Source organism: Pogoniulus pusillus, chromosome 25 (assembly GCF_015220805.1).
Source record: "Pogoniulus pusillus isolate bPogPus1 chromosome 25, bPogPus1.pri, whole genome shotgun sequence".
In the NCBI taxonomy this organism is placed as follows: Eukaryota; Metazoa; Chordata; class Aves; order Piciformes; family Lybiidae; genus Pogoniulus; species Pogoniulus pusillus.
Genome location: NC_087288.1, coordinates 351,496 through 367,398, shown reverse-complemented (window position 1 = coordinate 367,398; position 15,903 = coordinate 351,496). Strand labels below are relative to the sequence as shown.

At 56.4% G+C, this 15,903-nt stretch overlaps 1 protein-coding gene across 14 annotated transcripts in view; it reads left to right on the top strand.

The window, feature by feature from the left end:
- Window positions 1–15,903, top strand: part of KHDRBS2 (KH RNA binding domain containing, signal transduction associated 2) — a 55,504-nt gene that overhangs the window by 14,011 nt on the left and 25,590 nt on the right. For all 14 annotated transcript variants that reach the window (XR_010306947.1, XR_010306946.1, XR_010306948.1 and 11 more), the window contains exons 3-4: window positions 8,718–8,834; window positions 12,111–12,257. Coding sequence is in view for 4 of the 14 variants with exons in the window: in XM_064164116.1 (XP_064020186.1) it covers window positions 8,718–8,834; window positions 12,111–12,257 (264 nt within the window). In the remaining 10 variants the exon portion in view is untranslated. The remainder of the gene's footprint in view (window positions 1–8,717; window positions 8,835–12,110; window positions 12,258–15,903) is intronic.

Sequence of the window (15,903 nt, the reverse complement as noted above, 5' to 3'; positions counted from 1 at the left end):
GGATATAAGAACTTAGGCTGAGAGCAAACTAAATCTAGAGATTGTGCTGCTTCTGTTCTTCAGCTGAGTTGTTGGCAGAGAAGCCTGAACAAGTGAGGGCAAAGAAGTGTTAATTGAGATAATTAGTGCATTGAGGCTGGTGCTAGCTCTTTGAGGAGTGTTCCCTCATTGATTCTGGAATGGGATGGGTTGGAAGGGACCCTAAAGATCATCCAGTCCCAACCCCTTGCCATGGGCAGAGACACCTCCCCCTGGCCTAGGTTGCTCAAGGCCTCAAGGATCTTGGACCTGCGTCTTTTAACTAAAACATCTGTGTTGTGAGTTAGGGGCAGGGGGTTCAAACCTTGGCTTTAAGTGTAGCCGTTTTCGTTTCATACCCAAACAAAATCCTTGTCCACAGCCTCTGCTCCACACCACAGCAGGAAAAGCCAGGACATGACCCCTCTGCTTCTGCCCTGTGTGTGAATCTGGGAAGCAGCAGCGTGTGCTGCTCCTGCTAAAGCTCTGCACTCTGCAGCCATTGCTGTAGAGAAAAGGATCACAGGATATTTGCATAAAGTGCTTCAGGCTCACAGAAATCTCTTGAAAAGGTGTTTGGATGAAAACGATTCACTGCTGAAAGGCCAGGCTCTAACTAAGCTGCTCAAGGTACTAGCAAAAACCCTCCTTGAGTTGTGTGCAGTTTAATTGCTACTTCAGAGCAAATGTCTTCTTAATCTGTTTCCCCTCCTGATCATAAGTTTCACTTCTAGTATGCCAGTAGAAATATTTCAGTGTTCAGGCTGCAGCTCTGCAGTGTTGCCTGCTGCTCTGCTACCAATCACTAACCAAGTTGGGTTCAGTCCCTTCTGTATCTGCTGACCAGCTCATGCTGGAAGGTGAAATCCTGTAGCAAACCCTGAGCAGGGAAGAACTGCAAAAGCAGGTCTCTTCTTTTGGTATCTTCCTTTGTTCTGGCTGAAAAAAAGGAGTTGGAATCCAGGGGGACCTGGAAAGGTTGGAGAGGTGGGATGAGGAGAACCTCATGAGGGCCAGTAAGGCCAAGAGCAAGGTCCTGTGCCTGGGTTGGAGCAATCCTGGCTGTCAATCCAGGACTAGTTTTAAGTGATAAGAGACTTCTTCACTTGTGTTCCTGAAGTGTTAAGAGCTGCCACCTCAAAATTGCCTGCAGCTCGGTCGAGGCAGTGCCAAGCACAACTCCGGGCTGGGCAGTGAGCGGCTGGAGAGCAGCCCTGAGGGGAGGGACTTGGGGGTGCTGCTGGAGGAGAAGCTCAGCAGGAGCCAGCAGTGTGCACTTGCAGCCCAGAAAGCCAAGCAGAGCCTGGGCTGCAGCAGCAGCAGTGTGGCCAGCAGGGCCAGGGAGGGGATTCTCCCCCTCTGCTGTGCTGCTGAGACCCCACCTGGAGTCCTGCATCCAGTTCTGGAGCCCCTGGGACAAGAGGGCTGTGGAGATGCTGGAGAGTGTCCAGAGCAGGGCCAGGAGGATGCTGAGAGGCTGCAGCAGCTCTGCTGTGAGCACAGACTGAAAGAGTTGGGGCTGTGCAGGCTGGAGCAGAGGAGGCTCCCAGGTGACCTTCTTGTGGCCTTCCAGGATCTGAAGGGGGCTACAAAAAAGATGGGGAGGGACTTTTTGGGCTCTGAGGGAGTGCCAGGAGTGGGGGGAATGGAGCAAAGGTGGAGGTGGGGAGAGTGAGGCTGGAGGTGAGGAGGAAGTTGTTGAGCAGGAGAGTGGTGAGAGGCTGGACTGGGTTGCCCAGGGAGGTGGTTGGGGCCCCATGGCTGGAGGTGTTTAAGGCCAGGCTGGCTGAGGCTGTGGGCAGCCTGCTCTAGGGTAGGGTGTCCCTGGGCATGGCAGGGGGGTTGGCACTGCCTGATCCTTGTGGTCCCTTCCAACCCTGCCTGATTCTGTGATTCAAAATGCCTCTGCAGCCAAGGAAAATGAGTGCTAATAACATAGGGTACCCAGGGAAGTGGTGGAGTCCCCATCCCTGGAGGGCTTCCAGAAAGGTGTGGCCGTGGCACTTGGGGCCATGGCTTTGTGGCCATAGTGGGGCTGGGCTGCTGGCTGGGCTGGTGCTCTTGGAAGGCTTCTCCAGCCCCACAGCTGTGCTCTGCACGGAGCTCACTTCCCAGCCCTTCACATCCCACCTGCTCTAGCTCCTTGGCAGCGTTTTCCCTCGCAGAGCATGTTGCAACTGAGAGGGACTGAATGAGCTCCCAGCCATCTCCATGTGTCCTGGAGGCACCAGAAGCACTTTTGCAACTTTCAGTCCAATTTGAGTCACTAAAGCATTGCAGAGGTGAGATTAGTCCCTTTGAGTGCAGCATCCTCAGCTCTTCACTTCAGAGGAGTCATTAGAGCTGTAGGAGCTGAGAGATGGAAATTCTCTGCACGCCAACCCATCCCTCATCCTGCCAGCTTGCTGCTGCCCGCTGGGAGGCCTGCAGGTACCCCAGGGACATATGTCCAGCAGGCTGCAAGGGAAGAAACAGCAGAGGGGCTGCTTACAGGTTCCTCATGAAGCTGCTGGGGAGGAGTTTGTGTTAAAACTATTTGCACATTGCTTGTATCAAGGAGCAACACAGGGCAGGGCCTGCAGGCATGGGCTAGATCATCTGGGATTAGAGATCATGGAACGGGTTAGACTGGAAGGAACCTTAGACATCATCCAATGCCAACCCCTGCCATGGGCAGGGACACTGCCCACCAGCACAGACTGCCCACATCCTCGTTCAGCCTGGTCTGGAACATCTCCAGGGAGGGGGCAGCCACAGCCTCGCTGGGCAGCCTGTGCCAGTGTCTGCCCACCCTTACTGTCAGGAATTTCATCCTCATCTCCACTCTCAATCTCCTCTCTCCCAGCTCAAAGCCATTGTCCCTTATCCTGTCAATCCCATCCTTGTGAAAAGTCCCTCCCCAGCTCTCCTGCAGCCCCTCCAGGTACTGGAGTTCCCAGGAACCATTCTGTAGAGCCTGGGGAGATCTCTACCGCTCCCAAAAACGTTTGTGCTTAGTGGGTGATTTGCAGCCTTTGTTTTCAGACACTGCTCTCGGTTCTGCTGGCAGACGCTGCCCCATTGATTTCCTCTGGCTCTCTGCTCCGTGGGGGCTCTGCTGACAGCCAAATGAGAGGCACAAATCCAGACTGGGCACAGAGTCGGCTGAGAGTAGCTCTGACGAAAGAGCCTTGGGGCTGTTGGGTGCTGAGCAGCTCCCCAGGAGCCAGCAGTGCCCTCCTGCAGCCCAGCAGGCAGCTGTGTGCTGGCTGCAGCCAGAGCAGTGTGGGCAGAGGGCAAGAGAGGGGATCCTGCCCCTTGGCTCTGCTCAGACCTCACCTCCAGTCCTGCCTCCAGCACTGCTGTCCCCAGCAGAAGGACTCAGAGCTGCTGGAGTGAGGCCAGAGGAGGCCACAAAGATGCTGCCAGGGCTGGAGCAGCTCTGCTGTGAGCACAGGCTGAGGGAGCTGGGGGGGTGCAGCCTGCAGAGGAGAAGGCTCCAGGGGCACCTCAGAGCTGCCTGCAGTGCCTGAAGGGATCCTGCAGGAAGGCTGCAGAGGGACTTGTGCTGAGGGGGTCTGAGCCAGGCCAAGGGCAATGGTTTGGAGCTGAGGCAGGGCAGGGTGAGAGTGGAGATGAGGCAGAAGTTGTTGTGAGGGTGGTGAGAGCCTGGCACAGGCTGCCCAGGGAGGCTGTGGCTGCCTCCTGCCTGGGGGTACTCAAGGCCAGGCTGGGTGAGGCCCTGGGCAGCTGAGTCTAGCTGGGAGGTGTCCCTGGGCAGGGTGAGGAGATTGGAGATGAGCTCTGGTGTCCCTTCCAACCTGAGCCACTCATGGGTTACAGGAAAAGCTTTTGGATGGATTAATGAAGCATTTCTTTGCATGCATCTTGATGTAAAGATCCCTGTTAGTATAAGATGTGAAATATTGATCAGCCCTGAAAGCTGCCACTGAGCAGTTGACATCCCAGCACTTCCCAGCCATTCCCATGGCAAGCAGCAGCAGCTGGGCAGGTTCAGTCTTCCATTAATTCCCTTTAGTGGCAGAGATTTTTCTCCAAAAAGCCTCAGATTGTGCAAATGGAGAGGAACTGTGGCAGTGAAATGATGTTTTTGTCATATTTTCTTCAGCCTTGCCATAAACCCTGGGCTGTGAACAACTCTGAGTCATTTTTCACTCGTTGCTCATCTTGCAATTTGCCATAAACCAATTTTCTTGCTTTTATGGTGATAATCATCAGCTCTTCAGTGCTCCCCACAATAATTATTAAGCAGTTTGCCAGCTGCCTCGTGTCCAGGCCATGCAGCTGCCTGGAAATCCTGTCAAGATAAAAGAAGTATTAAATATTTATTTTGGGGAGATGAAATATTTATTCTGGACCAATTAAATATTTATTTTGGAGAAAGTATCCAGCTATTGTGGAGCCTGCACAGCTATTGTGGAGCCTGCACAGCTATTGTGGAGCCTGCACAGCTATTGTGGAGCCTGCACAGCTATTGTGGAGCCTCCCCTCCCTGGCTGCACACTGCCACTTCTTCCCTCTCCTGCTGACCCTAAGTTTGGTGCCTTTCCAAGGCAGAAGGCAAACCGAGTGCCCTGAGTTCATTTTCCTCCTTGAGAAGCCAGCAGGTGTCTGCACTGGGGGCTGGAGGGGAGCTGAGTGTGATGGGCAGGCCCTGGCACAGGCTGCCCGGGGAGGTGGTGCAGTCCCTGTGCCGGAGGCGCTGCAGAAGGTGCCCGTGGCACTCGGGGCCAGGCTGCTGCGGTGAGGCTGGAGGCTGCCAGAGGAACTTTGTCCTCTGGAGGTCGCTGCAGGTCGGGAGGGACCCTTAGGGCGTCAGCCCAGCTTGGGGCGCTGCAGTCTGAAGCAGCACCAGGAATGAGCATCACAGGCCCTGGGCATCAGAAGGGACCTCTGGGCACCATCCAGTCCAGCCCCTGCCAGAGCAGGGCACACAGCAGCACAGCCGGGTGGGGTTTGAGGGTCTGTAGAGCAGGAGACTGCAGAAGCTCTCTGGGCAGCAGACCTGACCTCTTCCTGTCACCTCCTGGCAGTGGCCCTGCTGTGTCAGGGGCTTGGGCTGCCCTGCAGAGGCCCCTTCCCAGCCTACCACTCTGGGCATGGTTCCATCAAGAGCCTTTGCCCAGGGAGGTGTTCAGGAGAGGAGCAGCTGTGGCACGCTGGACACGTGCCAGTGCCCGTGGGCAGAAGGTTGGCCTTGATGGTCTTTGCAGCCCTGGTGCTTCTCTAAGGCAGCAGCTTCCTCCCCGGGGGCTGTTCTGTGGGCACTGCTGGCAGCCTGCTGGGCCTGACTTCTGAGCTGTTGGCTTCAGGAGGCAGGGCTCTGGGGCACTTCTGCCTTGGTTTTGCTCATGGCTTCACAGCTTCACAGGGTAGCTTGGAAGGGACCTTGAAAGTCATCCAGTGCCAGCCCCTGCCATGCCCAGGAGCACCTCCCACCAGCCCAGGCAGCTCCAGGCCTCATCCAGCCTGGCCTTGAACACCTCCAGGGAGGGGACAGCCACAGCCTCCCCAGACCAATGCCACCTTGGGACCACAGCTCTGCTCCCATGCCTCCCCTTCTCTGCAGCTGCACATGACCTGCCTGTGGCCTCCAGAAGTTCCCTGCAGCTGTATGTGACCTGCCTGTGGCCTCCAGAAGTTCCCTGCAGCTGTATGTGACCTGCCTGTGGCCTCCAGAAGTTCTCTGGCTGCTCCTTGGCCACCTGAGCTCAGGGTTCCAAAGAGAGCACAGGACACAGAAGGTGTGGCTGGGTGGCAGGTGACAGAAACCACACTGCTGGAGCTGCTGAGATTGTCCTGAGCTGAGGAAGTTTGGATTCAGACCCAAACCTGATTCTTTTTTGCAGTCTGACCATTTGTTTAATTTCAAGGCTTGCTGCCACTGTTTTGTTCCAGCACCACAACTCATTACCAGGCTGGGGCAGAATGCTGCTAAAAATGCCAAGGGAGGGGAGGGGTTTTGCTGTTTCAGAGCAGACTGGTATGTGGCAGGGGTTTGACTGGAGCTGCTGACCATCTGCTTCGTGGACTTCTGCCAGGTTCAGATGCCTGCTGTCAGCCACAGAACTGCTGCAGCATTCCCTGCCAGCTCACCCTGAATCTGAACTCCCAGCACTGCTTCAGACTGAAAAAGGAGTCATTAAGAAAGTTCACTTCTCAGAGCAGTCTTTGCTACTCAGATGGAATTCCTTCCTGAGGCAGTCCTACTGAGCTAAACCAGATGTTCACCTGGCACAAAGCTCTCCACAAGCTGGATTTTCCCACTCAAGATTGAATTTTGGTGCTTTTTTTCTCCCTGTGGCCAAGCATCAGGGCATAATGAGGAGATGGGAGCCAGGGGCTCTGCAGGAAGGAGCAGGCCTCTCCTCTGGTTCTGCAGAGCAGGGGCAAGGGGCAGCACTTTGCTTTACCTGTGGAGGAGATCACAGAGCAGGGTGGGTTGGAAGGGACCCTTCAAGCCCCCCCAGGCTTGAGGCAGAGTGGCTGGAGAGTTGCCTGGCAAACAAGGCCAGGGGGGTGCTGGGTGCCTGCAGCTGGAGATGAGCCAGGCTGTGCCCAGCTGGGCAAGAGGGGCACCAGCAGCCTGGCCTGCAGCAGCACTGGTGTGGGCAGCAGCAGCAGGGCAGGATTGTACCCCTGGGCTGGGCATTGCTGAGGCCACAGCTGCAGTGCTGGGTTCAGCTGTGGGCCCTCACTGCCAGAAGGGCCCTGAGGGGCTGGAGCAGGTGCAGAGAAGGGCACAGAGCTGGGGCAGGCTCTGGAGAGCAGGGCTGGGGAGGAGCAGCTGAGGGAGCTGGGGGTGTGCAGTGTGTAGCAGAGGAGGCTGAGGGCAGAGCTCATTGCTCTCTGCAGCTCCTGAGAGGAGGCTGCAGGCAGCTGGGCTTGGGTACTTCTCACTAGTGACAAGGGATAGAATGAGAGCAAACAGCCTCAAGTTGCACCAGGGCAGGGCTAGGATGGACATCAGAAGAAGCTTCTTGCCTGAAAGAGTTCTCACAGCCTGGCACAGGCTGCCCAAGGAGGTGGCTGAATCCTCATACCTGGAGGTGTTTTTCAGAAGCAGAGCTGTGGTGCTGAGGGCCATGGCATAGCTACAAGGCTGAGTCCATCAGCACTGGTGGCAGAACCTCTGATAATGTGTTTAAGGAGGACAAAGCCAGAGAGAAGAGTCTGTGTGAGCAGCTCTTCTACAGCTACTCAACCTTCACAGGTCACAGAAGAGAAGCAGAAGAAAAGTGGTCTGCAGGCAGGTGTCAGTCAGTAAGGCTTTGTTCAGGAGTGGATAATGTCAGGAGGTTCCACTCCAACCTGAGGAGAAAGCTGTTTGGTGTGAGGGTGCTGGAGGCCTGCAGCAGGCTGCCCAGAGAGGCTTCCAAGCCCAGCTGGAGGTGTTCTGTGTGCCTTGCCCTGGGTGCACCCAACCAGGGGGGTTGGGCAGAGTGATCTCTGGAGGTCCCTTCCATCCCCCACCATTCTGTGAATGCTCTTTGGCCCAGGACTGAATTTGGAAGGACATTTTTTTCTCCCTATAAGAGGAGTTGTTGTGTGGCTCAGGAGCTCTCAGCATGGACAGACACTTTGTCTGCCGCCGAGGAGCTGCCAGCAGAGGTGAGCAGAGTAAGGAAGAACAACCCCATTCCATCTGCCAAGCCCAGGCTGGTTCTGATTTGTGTTTCTGGACAAAATTAATTCCTGCTGCCAGCATTGTGCTGCTTAATCTTCCAGCTGCAAACATTTGTCTGTCCCAGGCTTTATTTATGGAGGCTCTGCTGCCCTGCACTGATTTGTGCAGCAGACAGCAGCAGCCACTGACACCAACACTTCTTCTCCTTGTTGCTGCTTGTAAAGCCTCGTTAAAGCTGTGTTTGTAAACCAGGAGCTGCTCAGCTGTAGCAGGGATGGAGCCGGGCTGCTTCAGGAGGAACACAAATCCTCCCCTGGCTGTAAACCTGCATCTGTGTCCATCACTGCACCCAGGCTGAGGCTTGAATCTTGATGCTGGGGACAGCGCTGGGATGGGGAGGTCCTGGGGGAGTCCAGGCCCTCACTGCTGGTAAATGGAGTTTGTTATCTGGTGAGAACTGCAGCTTAGAGCTCTGTGCTGCAGCAGGACAAGGAATCACTCATGGATTCATGGAAGGGGTTGGATTGGAAGTGACCTCAGAGAACATCTTGTTCAACCCTCTGCTGTGGGCAGGGACACCTCCTGCTCGCCCAGGTTGCTCAAGGCCTCATCCAGCCTCCCTGGGCAGCCTGTGCCAGGCTCTCACCACCCTCACACTCAACAACTTCTGCCTCAGCTCCACTCTAACCCTGCCCTGCCTCAGCTCCAAACCATTGCCCTTGGCCTGGCTCAGACCCCCTCAGCACAAGTCCCTCTGCAGCCTTCCTGCAGGATCCCTTCAGGCACTGCAGGCAGCTCTGAGGTGCCCCTGGAGCCTTCTCCTCTGCAGGCTGCACCCCCCCAGCTCCCTCAGCCTGTGCTCACAGCAGAGCTGCTCCAGCCCTGGCAGCATCTTTGTGGCCTCCTCTGGCCTCTCTCCAGCAGAACTGTGTCTTCCTCCTGCTGGGCACACCAGCCCAGGAGGTAGTGTTTGAGATGAGGTCTGAGCAGTGCAGAGCAGCTCCTTCATAAAGACCTCTGCAGGTTTCCTGCAGCCTCCCTTGCTAAAACACTTCTGTTCTCTGCTTTCCAGTTCAATTTTGTTGGGAAATTGCTTGGACCAAGAGGAAACTCCTTGAAGAGATTACAAGAAGAAACAGGTGCCAAAATGTCCATCCTGGGGAAAGGATCCATGAGGGACAAAGCCAAGGTACTGTGTCTGCCTTCTGGTTGTGCCTCAGCTCTTGCACCTGGGTTTCCTCTGCTCATCCAATGCCCAGGGAATGGGCTCAGAAGATCCTCTGACTGCAGGGCTGCTTTGTTGCATCAACTGCTTCAGGAGAGCTTTTCTTCTGCTACTCAGAGCTTCCTGTGGAGCTGGAGGCCTCCACAATTGCTGCATTTCACCTAAAGGGAAGCCAGATTAAAGCTGGGTTTGTTCTCTCAGATGTCTGCTTCTGCTGAGGAAGAGCACCCTGGAGAGCTTGTGGCTTGGGCAGGCTGGAGAGCTGGGTGAAGTGGCACTTCAGGAGGTTCAACAGGGACAGGTGCAGAGTCCTGCACCTGGGTAGGAAAACCCCCTGCCCCAGGACAGCTGAAGTGGGACCTGCTGGGAAGCAGCTCAGTGGAGGAGCTGGAAGTGCTGGTGGGCAGCAGGTTCTGCACAGGACAGCAGTGTGCCCTGGAGGTGTTTCCAAGTGGTGCTGAGGGCCATGGCTTAGCCCCAGCCTTGGCAGAGTTAGAGAGTGGTTGGACTGGGTGATCCTAAAGGGGTCTCCCAACCCAACTTACTCTGTGATCTCTGGTTTAGGAAACTCTTGACCTGAGGACAGTTTGCAGCTGCTGTGGACTCTGCTGTGCTTTTCTGCCTCTGCCAGCAGGGCAGCCAAGCTGTGGCCACATGTCTTGTGTGTTGGAAAGAAGCAGTGCCAGTTTGACACCCAGGAGCTGAGTCTGACCTCCAGATCTGTGCTGAGCTCTTCTTCGTTCCAGGTCACACAGAGCCATGTGGTGGTTGCTGCTGAGCCCTTGGCAGGACTGCTGTCACCTCACCAAGAGGGCTTGGAGCAGACAGGGAGCTCTCCTGGAATAGAGTCAGCTCGAGAAGAAAACTAGGAGCAGGCTCAGAGGTGGGAGAGAGGGAGAAAGAGGAAAAGGACTTGAGTGCTCGAGCTCAAGGGCTTGCAGCAGGCTGGGGAGCCTCAGATCACCTCTGGCTGATCCTCTGTCCCATCTTTACCTTCTGGCAACAGGGATTTCTGATCCCAGTGTTTTAGTGAGCTGCATGGGGCTGAGCTCTCCTCCATCATGATGTTCCTCCTGGCTTTGTGTACGTGGGGCATCCTAAAGACCTGGCTAAGCTTTGGGTTGTGATGATTTTAGTCATCTCCATGGGGCTTCCTAAAGGGCAGCTCTGACCTCATGGAGCTTTGGTTTATGGTGATGTTCTTCCTGATTTCATTTATGTCCATCTGACTTCATAAGGACCATCTCTGGTCTTCCTGAGCTTTGGTTCATGTTGATGTTCCTCCCAATATTTATTGGGCTACATGGGGCTTCCTAAGGAGCAGGTTTGCTCTCCTGGAGCTTTGGCTGATGATGGCATCCTTGCTGTGTTACACAGGGGTAAATGCAGGAGCTGCCCTGGATTCTCTACCGCAGCGCTGGTAACTCTCAGCTCTCCATGCCTGGTGTCACCTTGAGCAGCATGATGAATGCTTTTAATATCATCTAATGGGTTCCTGTTGGCAGGAGTTCTGGGCTGCCACACCAGGGACAGCTCTGCAGTGAGGGAGATCACAGAGCAGGCAATTAAAGCAGATAATTAAAAAAGCAGAGTGGCAGCAGCAGCTCTTTGGAATCCTCACTGGAGTCCCTAGCAGGAGAGGGCAGAGAGTTGGGTTTGGATAGCTGAGCTTGATGTGATTGGGTTTGGAATAGCTCCATCAGGGCTCAGTGTTCTCCTGGGTTTGGGGGTAGTGTGAGGTGTCCTTGCCCTTGGCAGGGGATTGGAACTGGATGATCTCGAAGGTGCCTCCCAAGCCATCCCATGATGAAGTGCAGTGAATCCAATGCCATCCATTGTCAGGGCTCTCTGGGGCTGTGGCAAGCACATCTGTGTGGCTGTCTTCTGGCAGCGTGCTCCAGAGGACTGGTCTGGCTCGCACCTGGGTCAGAGGGGTTCATGCAGCATGCAGCAAACCCTGCTGGAGGAACCTCAGCACTTTGTCCGGCTGAGTGCCAGCAGGGAGGGGCTGACGAGAGAGTTCATCTGCTGGATGGACTTCTCTTCCCGGGATGGTCTTCTCCAAGGCTCAGCTGCTGCAGCTGCTCCCACTCTACTGCAAGCAGGGCAAATCTTCACCCTCTGAACTTGCCACTGGTCATCTGCACTGGGACAGAAATCTGGGAGCTGAGGGAGAAACTCAGCTGGTGCTGTTGCCTGCTGGGGAAGCTGTGCTCAGTGCTTGAGTGATGAGGGCAGCACTGGGGCAAATATGTCCCTGGGCAGCTGAGGAAGCTGCTGGGATGGAGACTTCCCTTCCACCACACACAACTGAGCACCTTCGAGCAGCAGGCAGAAGACAAGATGCCCTCAGCCAGCACCAACACAGGTTATGCTTTTGCATCATGCATGGTTCATTGGAGCAAGAGTGGTCAGGGCCTGGCAGAGGCTGCCCAGGGAGGTGGTGCAGTCCCCATCCCTGGAGGGCTTTCAGACAGTTGTGTCCGTGGCACTTGGGGCTAGGGTTTAGTGGCCATGGTGGGGTTGGGTTGCTGGCTGGACTGGATGCTCTTGGAGGGCTTTCAGTGAGTCTATCAACTCCAACATGTGCAGCCAGGCACTCATTCCACTTGTGCTAGGGCGAGGGGAATGGCTTTGAGCTGGAGGAGGGGAGATTGAGGCTGGAGATCAGGAAGGAATTCTTGCCAATGAGGGTGGGGAGACAGTGAAACAGATTGCCCAGGTGGATGTCCCCTCCCCGAAGGTGTTCAAGGCCCGGCTGGATGAAGCCTTGAGCAGCCTGGGCTGGCGGGGAGGTGTCCCTGCTCATGGCAGGGGCTGGCACTGGATGGTCTCTAAGGTCCTTTCCAGCCCAACCCACTCTATGACTCTATGAGCTTCGGTGACCAGCAGCATTCATTGGGCTGCTCCCAAGCAGTGTGATGGATCTCTGCATTTGGTGAGCAGCTGAGGTTCAGAGCTGGATGCAGCTCTCCCATGATGGGTTTCACCTCTCAGTGCTCACTCCTGGAGTCTTTAGCCTGTTCTCTCTGTGCTGATGGAAACCTGCTGGAGATGACAATGGCCTGGGTTTGTCCTTCAGACACTCCAGATTGATGTGCACATATCTAAGTGGCTCCAAGGGTGCAGCAGCCTTGCCTGTGCCTTCTGCTGTTGTCATCCTCTCTTCAGTTGTCCAGTCAAAGCCCAGCCAGAAGGTTTGCAGTGCTGAGCGGAGCCCAACCCCATTTTTTTCCCTAGGAGGAGGAGCTGAGGAGGAGTGGGGAGGCCAAATATGCCCACCTGAGCGACGAGCTGCATGTGCTGATCGAGGTCTTCGCTCCGCCCGGGGAGGCCTACTCCAGGATGAGCCACGCCCTGGAGGAGATCAAGAAGTTCCTGGTTCCTGTAAGTCCCCAGGAGATTCCTCTCTGGCTGCTTTTGGGTTTCCTCCTTTGAAGCTGTGTCACATTCATTGAGCTCAAAGGGAAATCAAAGAGAGTTGTGCTGTGCTTCTGTCTGTGATTTGTCCTGCTCAGTCAGACACCGAGCAGGACACAACTGTCACTGTGACCTCCTGCCAGGTGTGCTAGTGGAGCCACAAAGATCATCCAAGGGCTGGAGCACCTCTGGGCTTGTTCAGCCTGCAGAGGAGAAGGCTCCAGGGGGACTTCCGAGCTGCCTGCAGTGCCTGAAGGGATCCTGCAGGAAGGCTGCAGAGGGACTTGTGCTGAGGGGGAATGGTTTGGAGCTGAGGCAGTTGTTGTTGAGTGTGAGGGTGGTGACAGCCTGGCACAGGCTGCCCAGGGAGGCTGTGGCTGCCTCCTGCCTGGGGGTGCTCAAGGCCAGGCTGGATGAGGCCTTGAGCAGCCTGGGCTAGTGAGAGGTGTCCCTGCCCTTGGCAGGGATTTGGAACTGAATGGTCTCCAAGGTCTCTTCCAACCCAACATGTTCTGTGATTCCATGATTCAGCAGATCAAGTTGGTTCACTTTTAAATGAACACTTTTTTAGCACCTTTTTTTCTATCAGTCTGACTATGACCATGCTGAGTCAGTCAGCCCTCTGTGGAGGCAGTCAGCCCTCTGTGGAGGCAGTCAGCCCTCTGTGGAGGCAGTCAGCCCTCTGTGGAGGCAGTCAGCCCTCTGTGGAGGCAGTGCCCCGTGAGCATCCCATGATGTCTCAGTCCTAAGCATGGACTCGATCTCGGAGGTCTCTTCCCAGCAGAAAGATTCCCTGGTTGTGTGCCAGTACAGGTTTTCCCTGGCCTGCTGAGTTTGCAGGTTGGAGCTGTCCAGCACAAAGCAGTGGGAGATGGCTGCAGGAAGAGGGCCGAGTGCCAGGAAGGCAGCAGCCGCAGGGCTCCCACCAGCAGAGCAGGAGAAGATCGAGTCCAGGCAGCTGCTAAAGCTCTTCCGCTCTCTTTTGCCCAGGAGCCTTTGGACGGGGCTGGGGCGAAATCCGGGGGTGCCTCTGCAGCACTCAGCTGTCAGCCTGAGCTGCAGCTTTCCAGGGAAGGAGCCTGGGAATGGTTCATTTCCACTGCAGATCTGACCTCAGGGCTCTGGAATTGCTTTGGTGTTGTGGGCAGGGATTGGAACAGCCTGTTGGAGCCTCTGAAGGGCAGTTTGACAGCTGCTGGGTGCCTCTCCAGGCTGCTGTGCAGGACCCTCAGGCTGCTTTTTGCTGGGAGCAGTCACAGCAGCCAGGCCTCTCCTTGCCCACCTTTTTGCTTCCCTCTCATCTTCTCTCTGGTTTCCTTGACAATTGACATTGATTTTCCTGCCCATCTTCAGCCTCTCCTGCAGTGCCGACCAGAAGAACTTTCTGGACAGGCAGCACATGGTGCTGCTGCCTAGAGCCAGAGACTTGCTCTGGCTGGAAAAGTAATTTCAGCTCATCCAGCCCCACCACAGCCACCAAGCCTTGGCCCCAGGTGCCATGGCCACATCTTTCTGCAACACCTGCAGGGATGGGGATTCCACCACCTCCCAGGGCAGCCTATGCCAGTGCCTGCTGGGGCTGAGTGTTCCACCAGCCTTGGAGGTAGACTGAGGAAGCCTGTGGGTCAGGCTGGCTTCAGCTGAGTGCACTTCTTCAGGTGCTGCATTAAGCAAAGGAAGAGCACTGCAGTGCTGCAGGCCATAGCTGTGCTGTGCCTCTGCCATGCTAACAGCAGTCTCTCTGCAGTCCCGTGCTGTGGCAGCCTTCCTGAGCAGTGCTGGGGCCTGCCGGGAGAGAGGGTTTTTGTCAGCTGCTGGCACAGCTCCAGCAGTGCACAGATAACTTCATTGCTCTCTGCAGCTCCCTGAGGGGAGGCTGCAGGGAGCTGGGCTTGGGCTCTGCTGCCTGCTCTCAGATGAGAGGAGGAACTGGCCTGGGATGATGCCAGGGAAGGGTTAGTTTGGAGAGGAGGAAAAATGTCTGGTGGCAGAATGGTCAGGGAGTGGCAGAGGCTGCCCAGGGAGCTGGAGGAGTGCCCATGGCTGGAGGGGTTCAGGAAACCTGTGCATATGGCACCTGGGGACTTGGGTTAGTGGCCATGGTGGGGCTGGGTTGGTGGCTGAGGTGGAAGGTCTCAGAGGGCTTTTCCTGCCGAGCCAGCCCCACAGCTCTGTTAGATCCGTTGTGCAGTTGGGTGAAGCTTGTTTTGCTTTGCTCCTGTAGAGACTGAAGTGTCAGAGTTCAGCAGCTGAAGCGTTCACAAGTCTGTCTCTCAGTTTGCACTCTGAGCCTGCAGCCGCTCTGCAGCCCTGGAGGAGTGAGTGAGCCCCCCCGCCCCCTGCCCTGTGCTGGTGGAGTGCAGTGCCCCCCGCTGGTGGTGCCAGGCAGCTCTAACGGTGCCTGCGCAGGAGCAGGGGGGCAGCCATGCTGGGCTTGCTGCTCTGTGGCACACTGACAAACTCCCAGCTGTCAGCTGCCCCCACAGGCACCAGGACATGGCTCCAGCTGCTGCTGCTTGTGTTCTGCCCATGGGCATTGTGAAGCTGAGGCTCAGACTGCCTGCAGCCTTCAGGTTGCTGCTGCTTGCTGTGCCCCTGTCTCCAGAGGTTCCTCACACAGCTAAGGTTTGTTCTGCAGACGGGCCTTGGGCAGGTGAAAGCTGCCTGAGCTGCACCTGCAGCAGCATGGCCAGAGATGGAGAGAGGGGATCCTGCCCCTCTGCTCTGGGGAGACCTCACCTGCAGTACTGGGGCCAGCTGTGGGGCCAGAGTTGTGGCTGTTCAACCTGGAGGGGAGAAGGCTCCAGGGAGCCTTTCAGTATCTGCAGGGGAGCTGCAGGCAGGCTGGGGAGGGGACCCGGAGCCCAGGGACAGACATCAGCCATGGCTCCAGGGCAGCTCAGAGCAGCTGTTGACACTGAGCTCCTCTGTGTCCCCTTGAGAGCACTGGCAGTGCCCACCAGTCACCCGTGGTGGGTGGGCTGGAGCCGGCTCCCACTGCTCTGGTGGAGCTTTGGAGGAGATGCCTGCTTCAGCACGGGCTCAGCTACAGATCAGTCTCCTGCTTTGCAGTGAACTTTGGGGTTGCATTGGAGAGGCAGAATCAGGTCTGGGGATGCAGCTGCAGCCACCATGTGTGCATGCTCAGCTGAGGCACTGCCTCGCCCAGCTGCTGCCGGCTGGAGTCCTGGCTTGGGCTGGAAAAGACCTCTGACATCAGCCCCGACCCCTGCCATGTGCAGGGACACCTCCCACCAGCTCAGGTTGCTCCAGCGGCCTCGTCCAGCCTGACCTTGAGCACCTCCAGAGAGGGCACATTCACAGCCTCTCTGGGCAGCCTGTGCCAGTGTCTGCCCACCCTCACTGTCAGGAATTTCTTCCTCATCTCCACTCTCCACTTGTCTGTGAAGGTGCTCCTGTGGGCAGCACAGCTTTAAAGGGCACTGCATGGCCAAGGCAGTGTCAGAGCTGAGGCACTTCCAGCCTGCACAGCCCAGCTGCCAGATGGGGTTAGTGGCCATGTGCTGGACACTGGGGAGGCCACAGCTGGAGTGGCAGGTCTGGGGTTAGGGCCCTCACTGCCAGAAGGACCCTGAGGGGCTGGAGCAGGTGC